This window comes from Oxyura jamaicensis, chromosome Z, assembly GCF_011077185.1.
Source record: "Oxyura jamaicensis isolate SHBP4307 breed ruddy duck chromosome Z, BPBGC_Ojam_1.0, whole genome shotgun sequence".
NCBI lineage: Eukaryota > Metazoa > Chordata > Aves > Anseriformes > Anatidae > Oxyura > Oxyura jamaicensis.
Window position 1 is genome coordinate 34557106 of NC_048926.1, and position 21970 is coordinate 34579075.

Here is a 21970-nt window from a genome sequence, read left to right on the forward strand (position 1 = left end):
ATACTCACAGTTCACCGTCTGTCTGCTCCTCTTGCTTACGCTTTCGTTCTGTCACCTCTCTTTCATGTTGGCCTCTCATAATGCTTCTTCTATGAGCTGCCTGCAAGCTTCTTCCTCCTTTTTTCTTCTGGTTTTATTTGGGATTTTAGGATTGGAAAGATAAAAGGAATCTTTAGGTTACTGTAAAGCAAGATGATTAAATCCTTGTCTCAGACAGGTGAGCCTACCTACACTATGTCTTTGAAGCAAATCTGGTTCATGCAACAACCTGACAACAGTTGGCTTTCCCTGCATCTAAATACGAGACCTCCACTTGCTGATAAACTGTTTTTTTTAGTCCTTTATCCTTTTCCAATTGGAAGAAAATATTCTGACCACCACAAAAATGAAGAAATTACAAATGACTGGGAAGGCCTTATATCTTTCCAAAGCTTATTTCAAACCAAATGTTCTCTTAGAAGCATTCAAGCAAAAATGACCCAAACAAACAAAACAATCGAAATAAAACAAATACAATAGCAGTAACAACAAAAAAAGCCACTGAAAAAAAGTCTGAAAGAACTATTTGACAGAATAATATTCTGCATCTTTTATTCTGCATCTCTGTATTAGCCAACCACAAGGTTCCAACATTAAGATCTGGCATTAATTTCAATTAATGTCCTGTCCCTGGAGGTGTTCAAGGCCAGGCTGGATGGGGCCTTGGCCAACCTGATCTAGTGGGTGGTATCCCTGCCTATGGCAGGGGGATTGGAGTTAGATGAACTCTAAGGTCCCTTTCAACCTGAAAAAAAAAAAGTATCTTCAGTGATACTACTTTCCTTTATAATAAATAGATCAGTAAAGCCAAATTATACCTTGTCACCCTCTTGCTCTTCTCCCTCATCTTCAGAATCAGAAGCTGATGCAAAAACCGCTTTTGCAGCATTCTTCCTTTTTGGTTCAGCCTCTTTTTTTCCTTCTTTTTTGTCAAATTCCTTCTTTGGTTTCTCCTCTTCCTTCTGACTTTCTTCATCCTTCTTCCCTTGTTTTTTAGACTTTTCTTCTGCTCCTTTTTTCTTTGCTTTCTCCTCCTCAGTAACACTGAAACATGAACAGTACTTAGGCATCATCATCATTAGTAACAGTGAACTTAAAGCAAGTAAATTCTCTCAATTCTGGAAGGTGTGTTTTCTTAAAAATACAGAATCTTAAAAATTATGAAATTAATCAACTCTCAGTTCATCTAATGACTGTGGTCAAAAAATGTAAGGTCTTTTTCTAGAATTATTGTCCATCACCTATGGCAAAAAAAGAATGTTAATATTGAATGCAAATAAATGAAGATATTAATTATTAATAGTATAGAGGCCCTAATGAAGCAAACAAATTGTGCATAGATGCAAACTCAAGAAGTTAATGCTCAGAAGTTCCACATGCATATGTATCTGCAGGACCAAGGACTATTCCAGAGCGCAAACACTAAAGTAATTTTTATAAATTATAATTAAGGTGTACATATACTGAAATTGTGCATTTGCTAACCTAAAGAAAATTATGCTAATGCTGAACTTTCTTTCAGTTATGAGAAAAACTTGAGGCTTGGCACAAGGACAATGGAGAATAAGTATGAAATTTAGGTTGCTGACAGTGTTGGAATTCAGTCACCATCAGAAGAGAATTTTGAAACAAAATGTAACAAACTGACATTTTCCTTTTGTATGATCTTGCCTTCCTCTTCTCAAGTATCTTTTCACACAGCATGCAGTTACATAAGGATTTTTGCACAGACTTCACAAATCAGGAAGGTTAAGATCTTCTGTCTTGAATTATGCAATTGTATACCTTGAGTTATGCAATAGTATTCATATATAATACTATATAATAGTAACTCAAGAGTTAATAGAGAACCATAAATAACATCAAAACAAACAGTGACTCATATATTGACCACTAGAGGGGAAAAAAACAATCAGAAACTACATATGAAGTCCTCACATACAGGACAGTGTTAAAGAAGAAGTTTTATATTAGAATAAACAAAAACAAACAACTCACAGGTCACCCTCGGAAATACAAGGTGTTTTCACCAACTTGGGTCTCCCTCTTGGTTTTGGAACTTTTACTTCAGAAGCTATTTTTTAATACAGAAATAACAGGTTAGTTCACAGCTACCATCTAATTCCTTGTCTCTGAGGAAAGATTCTTACTCAAGAGAAGCTACACTTAAACCAAAATAACAGTTTTTATAAAAAATTCAAGTGTTAAGTGAGTACCAGCTTTTAATCAAGATCTCTGAAAAATTAGTGCTATTCTATACTTCAGTTGTTTGCTAGCCACAGGCTCAAACTACCAATTCTCTGGTGTTTTCTGCACTCTGTGCATTACAATTTGTTTCAAATGTTGCATAACTGATATAAACAAGCCTGAAATCAGAGAATCAGAAACAAGTGTAAAGAAGTCACTTCGTGTCAGCATTTACATGGAGCCTGTTTAGTGCCAGTAGTTTTTGGTACACCATGGAGCTAGCTTACCTTGGTAGCAAACCACTTAAGTTCTACCACCAGGCCAAGGTATACAGAAAAACTTGGCATTTCCTCACATTAGCCATATTGTTGCAAGACAGTATATCTGACAGTCTATCTGCCTTCTTGGCACTTAAACACATCACACTCTGTCAAACAAAAATACTCAGTGCACTGCATTTACAGCTTTAAATTTGCAGAATGTGCTTGTCTCACCACATGTTCCCTGTGGTATCAGGAGACATAATACCCAGTGTTTAGATTTTTGTTGGTGTCAGTGTAGAGCACTGTTAAGCAAGAGGTGCATGCATCATATTGACACTAGAAAATGCTGCATGGTACATCTTACAGTATGGGATTTTATATAGAGGGCAAAAGCATCTCTTACAGATCGTTTCCTGCTCTTACAGACAGTAGTTAGTGGAAACAAAATACATTTTAAAGACAGAAGTACATACAAATATTACAAATGTACATTTAGTAAATATAATGAAATTGTGAGGGAAACTGTGGATTTAATTTCCTGGCAGCTTCCAAGGCAACAGCAACTAAGTTTAGTTAATTGTGCACTTTCTCTAAGTTATTTTCATATTGTGAGCAGATACAGGTTTCGCAGACCGTATGGTCATACAATGTACTTAACTGCTCCAAGAACTGTTTTCTAGTGAAGTAGTTAATAACCAGTTCAAGAATATCTGCATGCTTACCACAAAGATTCCAACAAATTGGATCATTGCTACCTTCAAAAAAAACCACGCCCTAATGGATTTTCAGCAGGTGGTTCAAATGATATATTTTTAAATAAAGTAGTGGTATTTTCACTTCACTTGTCTGTCAATCTACATAGATAATTTTATTGTTTTAAATATTTTTAAATGAGTCTCTCCTACTCTTTGCTTGTTTTTATTGTTCTCTGAGCTCCACCTACAGGCACCGTCTCCCCACAGCTCACTTACTCATGCTTTAAGGATGTTCTAACAACAATTTAACTACTCTCTAGTATTCTGTATGTTTTTAAACCTTTGCAGAGCAACAGTGCACAAAGAAATCTTATTGCATAGTTTAGAGTTTAGCAGGGTTCTATGAAGAATGCTTTTCTGAAGGGGACACTTGTACCCCCCTAAACTATGAGACTTATTCAGACGACTGAGCATTAATGCTAACAATTTAAATCCAGTTATGTCCTAAATCCTTCAGTTTGAGATGTGAGATATTTTCTCATTACAAGCTATTATTAAGGACTGCCCTTAGCATAAGAAAATAGTTTGCAGTAGTTTAGGTGGAAAGAGACAGTAAAACCTCTCTAATTATATAAAGGTATTTCTGTGGCAGAAAAAAAAAAAATCCTAGTTAAGTTTACCTGCTGGTCTTCCTCTTTTGGGGCTTACTTTTGGAGACACTGTCACAGGAGCTGCTGCTGCAACTGCTGCTGTTGCCACTACTGCTGCTTCCTCAGCTTCAGCTTGTTTTTCAGCCTAGTTTAAGGAATGCATTACTAAAGTGAGAAACGGGGCACCCACTTCTAAACTGCTTCTTCAAACAACAGCTTTAAATGTTAGCATTATTATTAATATACCATACTACTGTATTGCTTTTAACATATGAAAAAATCAAATTTAGTAACAGTATATCTTAAAAAGATATCACTTGCTTTACATGCTCCATACCATGACTACATCTTACAGTAATGTTTCAAATCACTTCAACTATTCATCATTCATCTTCAGAAAAATAAAACCATCTTGGTACAAGGAAGTAAAAGAATGATTTACAAGAATCCTTAATATCACCGTAACAGGATATCAAAACCAAGTTTTAAGCAGATAAGTTCATTTTTTGCCCATACACAAATGGGCAACTCTTAGATGCCATCATCTTCCCAGCAGTATCACAGCATCTGGCCAGTAGATGGAGCTACTTAGAAAAACACCTGCTCTGTAGCTAATTATCCACAATGGAAAAGTAGTACGAGCTGAACTAACCAGACATAGCGAACTTCATCCACACAGTCACCTTAAAGGGGTTGGGTGGTAAAGAGAGAGAAATTATGAAAAAGAAAAAAAAGATAGGCATCTCCCCACAGAAACATTCCATAAAAGCAGATAAAAAGAACATAGAAAAATTCCAGCTGGAGAAAACATTCACAGAATTTAGTGTAGTAGATACAGGAGCATCAGCTTGCAGCAACAGAAAAGTTAGTGACAAACATTTATCTTCATATTCTCTTTGGAAACCAGCAATAACAAGCTATTTTGAAAGAATGAGACAAACTTAAATCAAGGCTGAAGTAGAGGGACATCTCACATAGACGGACTGTTTAAGACAGAAAAACAACCGATAAATTTTATTTTTTAAACAATTCAAAGATGAGAAAACACCATGTTTCTTTTGAAGGCATATGAGGAATGCATTCAAAGCCATGTAACTTCATAGACAACACTTTTCTGATCTGCAAACACGCAACCCAACAGAGAAGAAATCAGGCAAAAACGACAGGAGGCCTGCACGGATCAATGAGGAGCTCCTGGCCAAACTCAGGCAGAAAAAGAAGGCCTACAGAGGGTGGAAGCAAGGAGAGATGACCTAAGAGAAACATAGAGATGCTGTCTGAGCAGCCAGGGACCAATATAGGAAAGCTAAAGCCCAAATGGGATTGTTTCTGGCCAGGTACAACAAGAAGGGCTTTTGGAAGTAGTCAGTGAAAAAAGGAAGTCTAGGGAAAACCCTAGTCCCTTTGCTGAAGGAAACAGAAGGCCTGGTTACTCAGCACAATGAAAAGGCCCAGGTGCCCAAGATCACAGTCCTTCCCAGCAGAACTGGCCTTCAGGAATCCCAGATTCCGGAGGACAGGCTGAAAGACTGGAACAAGGAAGATGTACCTGTGGTGAAAGAGGATCAGGTCAGGGAATACTTGAGCAAACTGGACATTCACCAGTCCATGGTGAATCCTGTTGGGATACACCCATGAGTGCTGAGGGAGCTGGCAGATGTGACTGCAAGGCTGGTGTACAGTCTTTGCTTGGTCATGGCAACTAGAAGTGCCTGAAGCCTGGAGGAAAGCAAACGTCAGTCCTATCTTCAAAGAGGGCAAGCAGCAGGACCCAGAAAACTTCTGCTCCTTCCGTGGGAATGTAATAGAATAGCTAATCCTGGAAACCATTTCCAGACACATGAAGGAAAAAATCATCACTAGTAGTCAGGATTAACCAAAAGTAAGTCATACCTGACCAAACTGGTTACGCTTCTATAATGACATCACCAGCCTGAAGGATGGGGGTGACAGACGCCAGCAGATAGTGTCTTCCTAGACTTCAGTAAGGCCTCTTACACTGTCCTGCATGAGAGAAGCTGCTGAAAAAAGCTAACTGTATTCTGGGCTGCATTAGGCAAAGTATTGCCAGCAGATCAAGAGAGGAGATCCTTCAGCTCTATTCTGCATTGTTGAAGCTGCACCTGTGTCCAGTTCTGGGCTCCCCAGTACAAGAGACATGGATGTACAGAAAAGAGTCCAATGGAGGGCCAGTAGGATGATCAAGGGACTGGAGCACATCTCCTCTGAGAACAGAGGCTTGGAGAGGATCTTATCTCTGTGTATAAATGTCTGAAGGGAGAGTGCAAAGACGATGAAGCCAGGCTCTTTTCAGCAATGTCCAATGGACAAACTGGAGGCAACGGACACAAACTGGAGCACAAAAAGTTCCATCATCAAGAAGCAGTTCTCTTCCGTGGGCGAGGGAGTGGAGATCTTCAAAAGACACCTGGACATGGTCCTGGGCAACCTGCTCTAGGAGGCCCTGCTTGAGCAGGAGGTTGGACCAGATGGCCTGCAGATGTCCCTTCCCAGCTCAACCATTCTGTGACTCAGCAATGGTCTGCAGTAATGCCAATTTCTGGTTAAACCACCTACCACAAACAGCACGTGCCAAACACAAAACTGAAGCTGCTAAGTGTGACAGAAGAAACCATCTGGGGCCTGAAATGTGTTATGACACTAAGGAAACAACAATGCCAAACAAACCAAAAGACACCACAGCCATAAGATTTGAGTGCATTATGAAAAAGTACAGAATGAGATCTCTGTTTTAATGTCACCTGAAAGGCTCCTCTCCCACTTAGAAGCTGATATCAAACATATGCACACTCACAGATATACTGTTAATTCCTTGCTGTTTCAGGCTTCACTGAATATTATTTTAGATTTATTTTTAAGATTTTTTTTTAATAAAGTATTCTTTCAATTATGTTTTTTTTTAATTGTTTTTGTAAGAATATATAAATGGGTATCTTTCTTTTTCATGAAGCAAACTATACTTAGTATCCTACCTACCACAAATACACTAAGGTCCACAAGTACACCTTTGCACTCATCCCTTCTGTCAGCACTAATGTTTCATGTTAAAAATCAGGAAATACTTTCAAATTAAAATTAAACTTTGCCCCACTTTAACCTATTTTTTATTTGGATCAGTGCCTTGATCTAGCTTGCTGTGTGACCACATGAACACTGATGCTGGAGTACACTAAGCTAGCAGCTGGAACTGCTTCTTTCATAAGAACACCATTTTTTCCCAGGTAGAAGAGAGCACAAAAGCACCTCACAAAAATGGGTAGTATTTCAGGTGTTGGTTCAATGTGAAGATGATGTTAAACATTTCTTTCAGAGCTTCAAGACAAATTATTTTATGTTAGTTTTTCTATTTACACTGGACTGTTTGGGAAGACAAGGGAACTCCCTACTCTATGCTGAATTCAAACAGAATTATGGCTTTTAAAATATTCCCTGAGAAAACTGCCATTCCTGCAAGTCTTCCAGCTATTTGGAAGGGATGGAAGAGCAAAAACAAAACATAAGTCAAACAACTTATGCATAATCTGTCACAAAAGAAAGTGATACCAGTATTATCACATCTAAACATAAATCATTAGCCATATTGTTACCTTTCTTTTTCTTCCTCTTCTAGCAACTTTAGGAATAGACGCATCACTTGTTTTTACCACATCCTGTGTAAATTGAAAATGATGCTGAGTTTTAACAAAAGAAGGAAATTTTTTGAGGTGATAAAAACACACTGTTGCCGTGATTTTTAATTTAACTCAGACAAGACAGATTAAAGTTTCCTCTCTGCTGAAAGCTTAAATTCCTGTTAATTTCTATGAGAGGTTTTAATCTGCGTCAACAGATATGAAGTTTTACAGCTTAAACTTCAGTCCTGAGACTGTCACACTAGCAGTGACTGTATGTAGTTTCCCAGGACATAAAAATAGATTTTAATTAACTGACATAACATTAAAATGTTCTTTAGTATGCAGGAAAAGATGAGCTTTCACATTACTTCTTTACTGTTTCTTTCAGAAGGTACATCATCTTCTTTTGTAGTATCCATCTCTTTCTCTTCTTCCACTACTGTACTTAAGCTGTTATCCTTCTTAGGGGGCAACTGCAAACAGAAACAACACAAACTCAATGTATGGAAAAGTACTTAGAAGAAACAAAAGCTAAATGAGCACATGCTAATGACCATTATGCTGCTTTTCTCTTTACATCATTTAAGTCTGCCTGTATACACGCTTCTTTCTTACATACACATTGAGAGTACAAGGCAGGACCACTTTCAAACATATTGCAGATGTATGTATTCTGATAACTATGTACTATGATGGAAATTCAAGTCCATTTTGTGTTTATGATAATGTAACTACTTTTTCACTGCATCACTTTACATGATTTCTAAATGTTCATATTTCTAAGTGTTCATGCTAATATTCAAGATTCAATTGAATCAGCTCAGGCATACATATGGATTACAGCCACAGACATTTATCAAAGACTATCACTCTATTAAACAAAGACTTCATATAGTAAACAGACCACAAACAAGTTGTTTAATCATGTGAGACAGTGATTAGTAATAAATGGTGTGACTTAACCTGTGCACTTTTCTTCTTTTTTATACCTTAAAAGTACTAGTTTTCATTTTAGACAAGCAGTTAGATTTGAACATCAAGTTTGTAATAAATTACTTGGAGATAATCAACATTTTTCTTGTTGCCTAGGTATGTGCATTTTTCTTTTTCTTCTTTTAAACTTAATTTCATCTTCTCAACTTTAATGCTATTGCTTTGCCCAACATGCAAGCATCTACTGTGAAATTCCCTTTAATAGTAGCTACATGTCTTAAAATTTAAAAATGGAACAAAGCATCGCAGACAGGGGGCTATCACATAATATCGATAATCACAGCCGTATTATATCACTAAAGGCTTTGTTTTGTTTTAGTTTGCTTTTTTTCCAGACTGCTAATTTAAGAATAATCACTGTACACTAAAACCAGAAGAAGTCTGAGTACAATGGTTAGAAGCATATTATAACTACATCAGTATCAATAGCAATGGAGTAAATCTGCTACAGATGTTGTCTTAAATCAGTAAACTGATTGAGACTCATTACATAAATCTATCCCTTCAAGACATTCCATTCCATTCGGGTGTTTAAAGGGCTACGTACGGTCTTTGTATTTTTCTTTCAGAGAGCTAGGCCAGGACAGCCAGGAAGCACTTTTCAGTGGAAACATGATGGCATTGTCATCTCCAATCGCACAAGCTGCTTGCTGCATACATTAACAATGAAGCTAACTGATGAACCAGTCCAGTACAAGAAAAAATAAAGTTTTCCCTTTGCAGTAGCAAATGCTGGGAGACAAATGCTTTTACCAGCATTGTTCATAGGCAAGAAAGAGTAACAACAGCTGGTTTACTAATTCTATGAGGAAATTACATATTGAAAAGTGTTCCTGAAGTAAAGTTGACAGAACGCAAATCACGCTGACCTTCCAAATGTGCTGGTACTAAATTAAGAATACTCAAAGCAGCAAAAAGTTGGAAGAAATAACTCAAATACCTCCACAGTCTCGAACTCAACACAACAACTTTTGTCACTTTTATTTTTAAATGGAAGGTCTTTTTTCTCTTGAAAAACAAGCTTACAGCTCCTAGACAATCCTCCAGGAATATCCATAAATATTCACTATGTATTAAGCACACTGCCAATTCTTCAGTTTCAATGATAAAGGACAGTCACCTACATCTACAGTAAAACTACATTAAAGCTTGACAAATAATCAACAGGAAATCTAGCATAATTAAGGTAACTCTATTCAAGAGTTAGACACTTGTTATAAGGGCACTGATTGTTCGGTAGTGTATTAATTTCCAGAAGTGAGTTAAAAATAAATGAGATGCGATAAACTTATCAATATCATTTGCATAATATTTTTTGTCATTTTAGGATTCTAGTCTCTTTTAAGAAAAAAAGGAGATGACAACAACTCTTCCACACTGTATGGAAAATAGAAAACACATGAACAAAACATTCAAGAATAGAGAAAGTTCAAAGCAATGTGCTACAATGTTATCATTAAGTAAGCAGTAAGCTAGAAAGATTCCCCTCTTAAAACATGGATAATGTACAGCAGCAGACAGCTTGAGAAAATGGTGTTTCAGACAGTAATGCATTTCATAACTATGAATACAACATATTTAAAAGCATAATTTGTTTCAGAAGATTTCAATGTACGCACACATTGACAAGGCAAAGAAGCTAAACCTTGTCTGTATAAATTACCGATTACTCACAAGACACTTCCCTGACCCTGAATTCAATTGATACAACTATCTTTTTATCCATTATATATTGCCTTTTATATCTGTTCACATCACAGTGTGTGGTGTAATTCAAACTGACTCTAATCTGTTCAGACAAATAAACCTAAAAACTCTTTAAGTTCTTTTGGGACTGAATGTTTGTTCTCTTAGGCTTTTCAGGGGAAAATATTCTAACTGAATAAACAGTTGTACCAGACAATGATACTAATGAGCCTTCAAAGAGAAGAAGGTAATCTTAAAGTTATACGTTGGCAATCATTTTGAATTTAATGTACTTATGTAATACATATATTAAATATTATAACAACCAAATGCGTAGTTATGACAGAAAAGTACGGCTCAAGTATTTAAATAAAAATTTGACAATACAGGTTTGACTTGAAAGGTTGACAGTAAAACAAAACACGAGTTCTGTCACTTACTTTTGGGGGAGCAGCCTTTCTCCTTTTGGCTCCTGATTTTTCTTCACTTCCCTCAGGAGAATCCTGACTGCTTTCTTGAAGAGTTTCTTTGATAGAAGTGCTAATAGATGGATGGGACTTCAATAGAAAAACATGCCAATTGAAATGAAAATCACTTTCTGAACTACAGAGTAACTACACCGAGAGGTGTTCTGCCACCTATAAGTTACTGATGAAAACATCAGCCTAAGGAATCCTTTGTGAGAATCTACAAGAATATAAAAATATAACTATTTCTTTAATTTTCACGCTTATCAATTTAAATTGTATTTTCATTATCAAGCTTTCAAGTTCTAATGCTATAATGATAATAAAACTACTGCAAGATTTTTCTCACAAATAACTAAGAAAAAATGGTTAAATACAACTTGCAAGGCTCCTGTCAAGAAACACTTCTTTAAATGAGCTGTCAATCCTAAGTGAGCAAGAGCCAGGTACCAATTCCGGAAAACATGAGCAGAAAAAAACAAAGGCTAAAACTGAAATTCAAAGACATGGTAATTGACAAGGTAAAGTCAGAATTACTCTTTTTAAAATTCCATTACTTTGTGGATAGCATCCTCACTCTTGAGTATCAGCTCCTTCGAACAAAGCTGGCAGAACTCCTCTGATTCTTAGTATTTCCCCCTCTGAGGAAGTGGTTTTGGATTTAAGCCCAAGCCACAAGCTCCCTTTTACCCTCTACCTTCCTCACTAGCAGTTACAAGCAACATCTGTGAAGTATAAATACTGCTTTCAGAACAGTCCAGCCAGTTCTGGCAGTTGAACAGAAACGGCAGCTCTCAGAAGGACTTAGCAAAACAAAATATACTCAACAAAGAGATAGAAAAAAAAAAAAAAAAAGGAGTTAATTTCCCTCTACAAATAGCTGACATGTCTGTCACTTCAATATTATCTTGTAGTCAAAATAAAACCTTGATTTTGCCAACATCTCCATGTGACTACCTCCTCTAGCCTTCTGTTCCAAGGCCAGACACAAAATTCCCTCTTCACACTTAAATTTTTAGACTCTGGCAACTGAACCATATTCCGTACTACTGTCCAGTAATTGTGCTTCATTTAACTCAAAGAAAGTTTGAGTTAAGCCAAAAGGTTGTATGTGTATCACATGTAAATGTCACCTACATAAACTGCAATATATCAGTAGGCTGTAACGTACTGCCCTACTTCAAAACATCATTGGAACAAAAGGGCCTCACTCACCAGTTTACTTATGTTACCTTCCCTCTAAATCTCCACAGCCTACCACTACTGCCCTCACCTCCAGGCCGGCTCGCTGCCTGCACTGACCTCCTCTCACAGGCTCTCCTGTCATGTCCGGGGCGCTGGGGCTGGGTGCAGGGCTGAAGAGCACTGAGGGGCTGCCTGCAGCTGGCCTCAGCCGGTTCCAGCCGACCCCGCACCCAACCCAGCGCGTGCGGGTGTGAGGTGCCTCTGTGGGGATAAGGCACGGGGAGGGGTGTGACAACTACAGGCAAGAGAGACGCTGAAGGAAAGATAGGTGCCTGATGAGGGCTGGAGTGATGACGTGGAAGGAGAGCCAGTACCTGATCAGTGAGATGACGACTGCGCTGGGCAGGAGGGGACACCAGGGCAAAAGAGATGCTAGGGCTGGAGGGAAAGAACAGAGGCACAAGAGGCATCCCCCAGGCCAGGCTCAGAGCCGAGAGGAGCTGCCTGAGCAGGGGTGAGGAGGTACACCTCAGAAGCAACCGCAGCCCACTCAGAGCCACTAAGAAACAAGGAGCAGCAAAAGCATAGTAACTACACCTACATCACCTCACCCCAGGGACTGACTGTAACGTGTGGCAAGGAGACTTGAGACCAGCAAGAGTGGAACAGAAGTATACAGAGGGAAGGCTGAGGCATTTTTCTGTAACCTGTTTGTCTTTGTTTCTCATTGCATAGATCTGTAACAAAAAGCTTGTGTTTATTGGCTAAATTGTGCAGAACTACCTGACTTGAGAGTGTGTTGTGGCCTGTGACATACCCCTTTTTGATCTCTAAGCCCCCCTCCCTCCCATTTTGCCAATTCCAGCCACTCTGCTACTATTAATACTAGTTTCTGATAAACTCCCATGAAACTGCATAGGTAATTAAATCAAACTCGCATGCTTGCTTTCGTCCCTGGATTAAAATGTCTAGAACCCCTACCCTTAAAAAAAATGTCAGTTGTTAATTGTGACAGCCACAGAGATTTTGCCTATCAGACAGATGAGCATCCTCCTCTTACTGAGAATCTGTATGTACTCATCTCTCCAGGTTATAGAATATGATGCTAAGGCAACATCCTCACAAACAGGAGAGCCATCACCTAGTCACGTATCAGGAAACTAACAACAAAATAAAACAAGGTACCTCTGATGCCTCATCTTTGTGAATTGTACATTACCTGCGAAGTATTGAAAAAAATAAAGCTCATTTCAGCACATAAGCTGAAAATAAATAAAAATTAAACAAAAAAAATCACAGTACAATTTTCTCATTATTGCATAAAGTGGGACGTTCTTCCATCTTAGCTATGGATGTCTGAGGGACAGTGACATAACACTCCATTCTGCAAATTAAACACCAAAGATGGTGTCTGGTGAAAAACCATGGAAGACATACGACTCGTCTACTTGAAAGTATCAAATATTGTCAGAGAAAATCCCTTTAAAGTAGGCCCTTACTGCTGGCTTTATTTCAGGTCAAGTAACCCTTACTCTGCCTGTTTTACATTCAGATTTGTTTTACAGAATATAGCTATTTCCAGGTGTTGTCCTTTTGCAACAAGAAATGCCTGCATGTAAAAATATGAGCTCACTCAATCCTATGAGCTTGATTTGCTCCAAGTAAACCTTGCTTTTAAGAACGGATAACAAAGGGAAAGCTATTAAAATAAAATGCTTTCTAAAATTAAGGTGAAAATTCAGAGGAAAATTTCATAAATCATAGAATTTAGAAGGGACCCACAAGTATCATTAAGTATACTCCCCAGGATCACCCAAGAAAGTCAAACCGCATGTCTGAGAGCGTTGTCCAAACACTTCTTGAACTCCAGCAGGCTCGGTGCAGTGACCACTGCCCTGGGGAGCCTGTCCCAGTGCCCGACCACCTCTGGGTGCAGAACCTTTCCCTAACCCCCAGCCTGACCCTCCCCTGTCTCAGCTCCATGCCATTCCCTCGGGTCCTGTCGCTGTCCCGAGGACACCCCTGTCCACTTGTGAAGGAGCTGCAGGCTGCCATGAGGCCTCCCTTCAGCCTGCTCTGCTCTGAGCAAATCGAGGGACCTCAGCCGCTCCTCATATGTCTTGCCCTTTAAACCCTTCATAATCTTCGGATGCTTTCTAATAATTTTATTTACTTCTTACACTGAGGTGCCCAAATTGCACTTACTCAACCTGAGGCCACACCAGCACAGAGCAGAGCAAGATAATCCCTTCCCTCGACCAGCTAGTGATGCCATGCCTAATGCACCCCAGGGCACAGTTGGCGCTCCTGGCTGCCAGGGCATGCTGCTGGTTCATGTTCAACTTGTTATCAACCAGAACCCCCAGATCCCTTTCTGTCGGGCTGTTCCCCAGCCTCTTGTCACCCAGACTGTGTGTACAGACAAGGTTGCCATGTCTCAGGTGCAGAATCTGGTATTTGTTCTTGTTGAATTTCAATTGGTGATTGCCCAGCCCCCTCATTTGTCAACATTTCTGTAAAGCCTCTCTACCCTTAAGGGAGTCAACAACTCCTCCCAATTTAGTGTCATCAGCCAATTTATCTAGCATATCTTTCAGTCCTTGTTCAACTCATTTATGAAAACATTAAAGAGAAGTGGCTCTAAAATGTAGCCCTGGAAAACCCCAGCAGTGCCTGGCCACCAGCCTGATGTAACCCCATTTACAAAACACTTTGAGCCATTATTTACCCCATTTATAGAATGGCTTGGGTTGGAAGGGACCTTAAAGATCATCTAGTTCCAACCCCCATGCCATAGGCAGGGATGCCACCCACTAGATGAGGGGTGCCAGGTCCCTGTCCAGCCTGGCCTTGAATTCCTTTATTCATTCTGTAAAATTGAATATATGTAAGCAAATTAGTCACTATAGCCCTGTAATCAATTTACATTACCTGTTCAGACATCCCCAAGAACGGTTTATTCTTTCATTATTTTTAAAGCTCACTTACAGGAACAGAATTTTAAAACTACTTGTGGAAAGATCGTTTGTTTTAAAACATTTTTTTCCCTTTTTTTTTTTTTTCCCCGTTTTTTCATGTTTGTTTTTAAACATGGGGTTATTTTTGTTATTGTTTTCATAAAAAGTAATAGTGGCAAAAAACAATCCAGTGGCTCTAGACAGAACCTGACCAGTTCACACAGACAGCCAGTCAAAGAGCTCTTACAGAAGCTGGAGCAAACTGTTTGAATGATACTGAAAAGGTATAATGGACTTTTCCCACAGCAAAGTTGCTAGACTAAGAAACTAGACTGTATACATCTGTTGGCAATTTTGTCTGCCTCAAGTTGGAAAAGTATATAGAAATGCTTGAGATGTTAAGAAGGCAACTCAAAGTACTGCTTAGCTGAAGTTATTCATCTTCACTATTAAACACAACACTGGCAGACCTTGCTGTGTATAAACCACCAACAACAGATTTTCATGTTGTTAGATCTGACTGATAACATAAAACTAAGCTACGGTTCACAACTTCCTCAGCCACCCTGGCAGGACCTCTCCTAAGATGCCACAAAGAAAACTGCAGAAAGTCTAATGACTCATATTTTTCAGTAGCAGAAAAAAGAAACAACTATCTTTTATTAATACAGTGCTTCTCACTGTTATAAGGGGATTAGCATCCGGGGGCAGAAAAAGTGTACATCCAGAGTACAACCTCTTTTTGCTGACTCTTGCTCAGCTTAACTCTTGATCCACCCTTCAAACTAGAGATGCAGTAACTTGGGATGTCTTTAGGAGCAGGAATTACCTGGTGCAGATACGGCAGTCTGGCATGTCATGTAGGAGCACAAAAAAAAAAAAATACAGACACCAGTTGTTTTTTATTGTTACTGCAATAATGTCTAGAGGCCCCAGTATGTGATCAGGGTCCACTATAAGTACCAAAACCAAGAAGCTATAGAATGTTTAGAGAAGACAGACAAAAATGATCAAGATTTTTTTTTTTTTCTTTTAAGAAGTTTGGGCCTTTTTATAGGTAGAGCTGCTTAGCTCCAGTTTAAGCTTCCAATGTTTACCAAGAGGGTAAGAAACAAAGAACTACCGACAAACGAAAACTTAATCGAGAGTGTCACATGACAGAGGGGCAAAAAGCAAGAATAACATTATTTCCAGCCACTACAATAAAAATACAGTGTACTACAAAAGCATGCAATGAAACCTTACAAAGGTATTTACAGAGAAAACCACTTGGGCTTAGGTAACAGGAAGTAGTAAAATGACTGAGATTACTGATGACTGAGTAAAAACCACCATTTAAGTACAACTGTGTCTGACTGAATATGACTTGACGTGTGCTTTTATGGAGCAACACTAAAAAATATGTTCAACTTTCAATAGTGATAGACTTATGCTCTGAAACTGTCAACATGATTCTTCATGAGCTTACTGTAGAAAAATAAAATTTACATGAAAAGTCTCATGGTACTAAAACTAGAGATACTAAACTAAACTAAACACAAAACACAGTGTAACCTACAATTTAGTGTCATCGGTGATTCTTTATCCTAGAGCAGTAAATATTCATTGCCTTTTTTTCCCCCAACAGTACATTAACAAGTAGTTGCAAACTCCGCATAACTTACCTGTGGATGAGAGAACTTCACTCTAGGATTATTGTCGATTTCCCATAAGCCTTCATTAAAGCCCTTTCTTTTATTTGGTTTTCCATATTTCTCTTTATTTTCAGAGTAAGGGAATATGTCCTTTGGTCCCAAAAATGCCCTTCAAAAGAGAAAGAAAGAGTTACCAGGAAAAAAACTACTCACGTTTTAAATATTTTTTTTTTTTTTTCAAAAGGAGAAAAAAAGCATCAAATATCATTAAGAAACATTGGTTGTCAGCATTGCAGACAAACAATTCTGTTACATAAGCAACTTTAGTTTTCCCAATTTAACCCTCAACAGCCCACGTTTTCCATTTCTACCACCACATATATGGCCCCTCTCCTTCCTAAGGTGAAGAGTGTCCAGGCAAGAAACAGACAATGTTTCTTGACACATGGCAGAAGACAGCCAACTACTGTGAACCAGAACAACTAAAAATTTATCTTGTGAATGAACAGAAAGAGCACATGCTTTCTTTAGAAAGACGGGCTTAAGTGTTAAGAATAAAGAATTCTTATATCCTGACTACATAATACAAGAGATTAACAACAAAAAAAGCCGAAGTGGTTCCAAAATAACAAAGAAAATCTTTTGAAGTTACTAAATCAGAAACAATGTAGTTAAAAGACAAAATTCAAGAAGAATCTTAAGTGTATCAGGCATGAAAAACAACACTGGAAGGCAATGACTACCCACACCTGAATGTATTTGACTGCCCAGGTCCTTAAGAATGCTGTATAATTCAGCATTAATTCAGTAACTTTTCAGTTTTGAAGATAAAACTTCATCACTTTATTTACTGTATTTAATAAAAACCTTAAGCCTTTCCATAAGGTTCTTCCTCAATCCTATTATTGGGAAAGTAAATATTGCAGTTTACATTTTCTTTTTTAAATTTAATTTACTCTTAGAAGAGGCTTTCAGATAGCTTGTGCATCTTTTTCACACAAGCTGACAACATCCCTGCACAGCACTACCCCTACCATAAGCTGTGTAACTAAATCTATCAGCCTAGCTCTACTTGTATGTCAAAGTCACAGTATCCACACTATTTTCTGTAAGCTAGACTTAGGAGAATGGGGTAAAACTACTGAGGACAAATATTCTGGTTTATGCTGAAGACCATCAAAGGCTACTTTGATGGTACTTTTCAAGTTAGAGCTTCTGCACAGCAATCCATACGCTGCTAAAACAAAGATACCACTTTGAGTTTCATTCTTATTTTTGCTGTGTCTAGATGCAGCTGTCTGACATGAGACTGGGTAATCTGAAAAGTTGCAGGTACTTGCTTTCTAAAGTAATGGCTCAAGGAAAATGTAGATACTTCTAATCCCCACTCTCCTATTTTCTTCATCATCTTTAAAAAGACCTAATTGAAACCTACACCCTACTACACTAAAAGACAACATGTTATCATCTAGAAAGCTTAAGCATCTCCTGCTCCAACAGTAGAACACTTACTGATGTGGACAAAGCATGATGTAAACCACTGAGAGATTAGACTGCAAATTACCCACCCCTTCCCAAGATATGGTTATAGTCAGTTCAGCCAGCACAGGAAACAAACATCTGCAAAGCCGCCTTAACCAGAAAAAAATACTGAGGAAAGAGACAAATGAAAAGTTGACGGGACAAAATTAGGAAGCATTGATTCCTTTCTTCCCTATCCCCTAAGCAGAAGTGTTTTTCCAAGGTTTGTATGGCTTTACCACATCTATTGCTCAAGCTTTGAAAAACATCAGGAACTCTCAACCAAGAAGAGGCCATGTAGCATACTGGGCTGTTGTATTTAAAACCCCATGCGCCAAAAATGAACGAGAAAACTTAGTGTAGAGGCCCTACCCAAAGACACAGGTTCTATAAACTACATTTTCAGTGTGGCCTTCTGCAGCGATGTCATATACTAGCACAAAGGATCCAAATAAAGCTTTCTTTAAAATAACATTTTTTACTCTCTTAGAATGCTGCTACATTAAGACAAAGATGGAAATAAAGAAATGCCACCCAAATCTCCAAAACCTATTGTAAGAAGCAAATACCTGTTCACTGAGCATAGGTGGTAATACATCATTGTTATTCACAGGTATATGCTGTACCCAACAATAAGTATGATTGAAAAGCTGGAGAGTTTCACCTGTTACCACTCTAAGGAGCACTACATAAATTGCATGTTTAAAGAACAAGACAGCTAGGTCACTGCAAAGTACAGCTTCTGTACTTTGCAGGCTGTATGTGAAACTGACACAGAAGTTTCTCCTATATTCCATGAATCTCTGAAAGGCAGTAATCCTGAAACTACAGCCTGCAAAACAAAAAACTAGACTGCAGTAAAACTTTATTAAGAGTGTCAATGAGTGAAGAACAGATATTTCAGATTTACCCATGCAAATGAGAAAAAGAAAATCCAAAGACAAGCATGAGTTAGGAACTTAAGTGAAGCTTAAAATGCACCACGGTGCTTAAAATTTGCAGAGGTCTTTCTGAACCTTTAAGTAAGGAGTTATGTCCTTCTCCCTTATATTCATGCGCATGTATTATACGTGCATGTAAGCACGTATAATACATGCACATACAACTATACAAAACCCAAGATCAATCTAGGATGACATACATCAAAGGGGACAAACAAAGCAATATAATATTTTTAACTGCCAAAACATTCTGGAAAAAAAAATAAAGAATACCAAGTGTACTGTTTAAACTTATTGTTAGGAGAAGTGTATCATTAAGTGAAGGGACAATGTGCAAACTTTGCAACCTTGAATTGAATTTCACAATTCTCTTCACCCACAAAAAAACACTCATGGTCAAAATAAACCAGTAACTGATCCGTTGGTAAGATCAATTGAAAGAATGTATATAAGCCAAGCACACAAAAAGCTTTCTCATTTGTAAACTACTTCTCAAAAACAGTAAAAACTCATCTCAAAAACAGTATAGAATGCTTGCTTTTTAGTTCAACAAGCACTGGATATTCTCTTAATGTGAATTATTTTTAAAAACATATGCGAAATAACAGATTAAAGAGATTTGAATAAATATTTAATGGGAGGAAGATAAAACAAAGCCTTCCCGTAAAATGCAAGAAACTGAGTACTTTTATACGTAACTATTTGTGACCTGCTTATATGCCAATTGCTATTTTATTAAGAAAAAGAGGGAAAAAAATGAATTATATATTTTTTAAAAATAAATGGGGCAACAAAGGCAGCACTGAATCTGAAGTCCTAGATATCCACACTAGAACAAACTCACACTATGAAGTAACAATGATAATTTTAACAAAAGAGAACTACATAAAAAGCAGTGTATCAGCAAGAAAAGTTAGCAGTGGAAATACCCTCAAAACAAGTTTATGATTGCAAAGTACTAGCATTGTTGAAAGAACCTAAAGACAGATGTTTTGCAGGATAACAGGTATAGAACTGCGTCTTCTAATTTTTCTCTCAAAATCCTACAAAAAAAAGAAGACCCATGCCACCAGACATCTCGGAAGGGAGGGAATGGTGACGAGTAAAGCAGGATAATTTAACTATTTCTCAATTTTTTCCTATTTCATTGTTCTCCGCAATATTCCACTTTCTTTAACAACGTATTTCTGAGAATTTTGACTATATAGAGAGCTTAATTAAGGTCTGTTACAAAAGAAAGAAAAACTCACCCCTCATATCACGTGGGGTAGGATTTGTTTTTCGACTGGCATGGAAAAAGTACATGGTATAGTCACAGTCTACCATTTCCATTTCCTTGAATAGCTTAAGCAAGTGTGAAAGTAACATGTCTTGACAAAAGAAATTAATTCAGGAGATGACATGCTACTGAACAGCATAGTTTTAAAACACACAGCTTTCAGGTAAGTCATTAAGTTCCTATTACAGAATGCTAATGAAATAAAAAAAAACACGTCTCTTAAATACGAAGGACTTACGTCTCATGGGTGCCAAAAAAGAATATAGGCATTTTGTTTGCAGGAGGCTTTACTGCTCCTTCAGGAACTTCATCCACCTAAGGAAAATAAAGACCACAACTGAAATCAAGTAACAGTTAATAACAGCCTAAAGGGAAACATCTAGAACTGTTAAAAACATTTAAAAAATGCTACAGAGAAGTAAAGCAGGTCTCAAGGATACAATGTTAAAAAAAAAAAAAAACGATTAAACAACAGTATTATCAACAATAGGAAATGAAAACCCTTCTTGTGTTACAGCAACATAGGACATTCCATCCAAAAAACATCTCTCCTTCACCATAAGCCACAACACCACTTCCTCCCCTTATGCTGAGCTGATAACTGTCCAAGCCCAGATGCCAGTTACCATGAAAAGTCACTACATTTAACAATAAAACAAAACAAAAAAGCTAACAAACAATTCTTAATGCTACCTCTTAGCTAAATAGCACATAGTTAAGTCTTTTAGCTACGTTTCCACAGCCATGAAATGCTGGAAGGCAGTCACAGAACTTGCCATGGCACTTCCAAGCAGGAGTGGGAACAGGAGAAAGAAAGCCTGGACAACTTATCGCTTGCACTCAGCTTCTTCTCCAGGAAAAGCTACAGAGACGCCTGACTTTAATAGCGAGCAGCAACACTGACATTAGTTCGAATTTTCCTTTGCCAACAGGGAGCAGCTATCCGGGAGCTGTGTTTTTGTACAACCAGGTCCTCGCGCAGCCCCAGCCTTTGTTACACTACCACGCAGCGGTCTGAGAACAGCAGCGCTGCTGAAAGCCAAGTTATGCAAATGAGGACAGCGAGCCAGGGAGAGGGCCACTGCTTCCAGGAGCACAGACTGAATTCAAGGAGAGCCGTGAGGCAAAGCGGAGCCGGGGACCTGCGGGGCCGCCTGGGAGCCGCTCCCCCGGGTCGGCTCGGCACGCTGCAGGTGCTGGGCAGCGGCACGGCGGGAGGGCGAGGAGGAGGAGGATGCGGAGGAAGGCGCGGGCGCCTTACCCTGGCCGGCCAGTGCGGGTAACCTTTCATTTTGGCGAAGATAAGGTCTCCGGGCTTGAAATCGCGGCTCATGGCTTCTCGCTGTGCACGACGCGGACGGGGCCGAGGGGAGGGCTCTGTGCTTCCAGCCCCCGCCGCCGGGGCGCCGCCAGCCACGCGAGGTGCCGCTGCCGGGGGAAGCACACACCGGGTCGGGTCGGGTCGGTCAGCGCGGCACCCTCAGGGCCTCACAGTACCCATCGCAGGCCCCGCGCCCCCGCCCCGCTCCCAACGGCCGCCCCGCTCGCCCAACCGCCGCCCCTTGCTCCCCTCCGTCCCCGGCCCGCCCACGGCACCTCGGCCCGCCGCCCCCCTCCGCGCCCCGCCGTCCCGCGCTGTGCCCCGGCCCGCCGCCCACCTCCGCCTTTAGCCGCCGCCGCCGCGCGCCCTCCTCCCGCCGTGCCGGGCGCTACCACGCGGCGGAGGGCGGCGGGGGGAGGGGAGCGGCGCGGGCACGGCCGAGGAAAGGCGGCCGGAATCCTCCCGCACCGCGCCCCCGCGGGACGCAGCGGGGGAAAGCCGGGCGGCTGCGCCGGTG

At 39.4% G+C, this 21970-nt stretch overlaps 2 protein-coding genes across 5 annotated transcripts in view; one reads left to right on the forward strand and one right to left on the reverse strand.

Annotated features, from left to right (window-relative positions):
* The window catches only part of SNAPC3 (small nuclear RNA activating complex polypeptide 3), a 51678-nt gene extending 43247 nt beyond the window's left edge, over window positions 1-8431 (forward strand). The window contains exons 9-11 of one of the 2 annotated variants that reach the window (XR_004746398.1): window positions 1562-1601; window positions 1983-3111; window positions 7603-8431. Coding sequence is in view for 1 of the 2 variants with exons in the window: in XM_035310904.1 (XP_035166795.1) it covers window positions 1562-1604; window positions 4220-4288 (112 nt within the window). In the remaining variant the exon portion in view is untranslated. Of the gene's footprint in view, window positions 1-1561; window positions 1605-1982; window positions 3112-4219; window positions 4705-7602 lie in introns of those variants that run through there. The other variant, XM_035310904.1, reaches the window with a different exon arrangement.
* PSIP1 (PC4 and SFRS1 interacting protein 1) overlaps window positions 1-21970 on the reverse strand; it is a 54037-nt gene that overhangs the window by 13213 nt on the left and 18854 nt on the right. Inside the window, exons 2-11 of one of the 3 annotated variants that reach the window (XM_035310899.1) lie at window positions 21394-21515; window positions 20371-20447; window positions 16422-16560; window positions 10589-10705; window positions 7838-7942; window positions 7443-7505; window positions 3865-3979; window positions 2038-2113; window positions 858-1083; window positions 9-127 (exon numbers count right to left, since the gene is read on the reverse strand). In XM_035310899.1, the coding sequence (XP_035166790.1) occupies window positions 9-127; window positions 858-1083; window positions 2038-2113; window positions 3865-3979; window positions 7443-7505; window positions 7838-7942; window positions 10589-10705; window positions 16422-16560; window positions 20371-20447; window positions 21394-21465 (1109 nt within the window). In that variant the 5' untranslated portion in view covers window positions 21466-21515. Of the gene's footprint in view, window positions 1-8; window positions 128-857; window positions 1084-2037; window positions 2114-3864; window positions 3980-7442; window positions 7506-7837; window positions 7943-10588; window positions 10706-16421; window positions 16561-20370; window positions 20448-21393; window positions 21544-21970 lie in introns of those variants that run through there. The other 2 variants (XM_035310900.1, XM_035310898.1) reach the window with 2 other exon arrangements.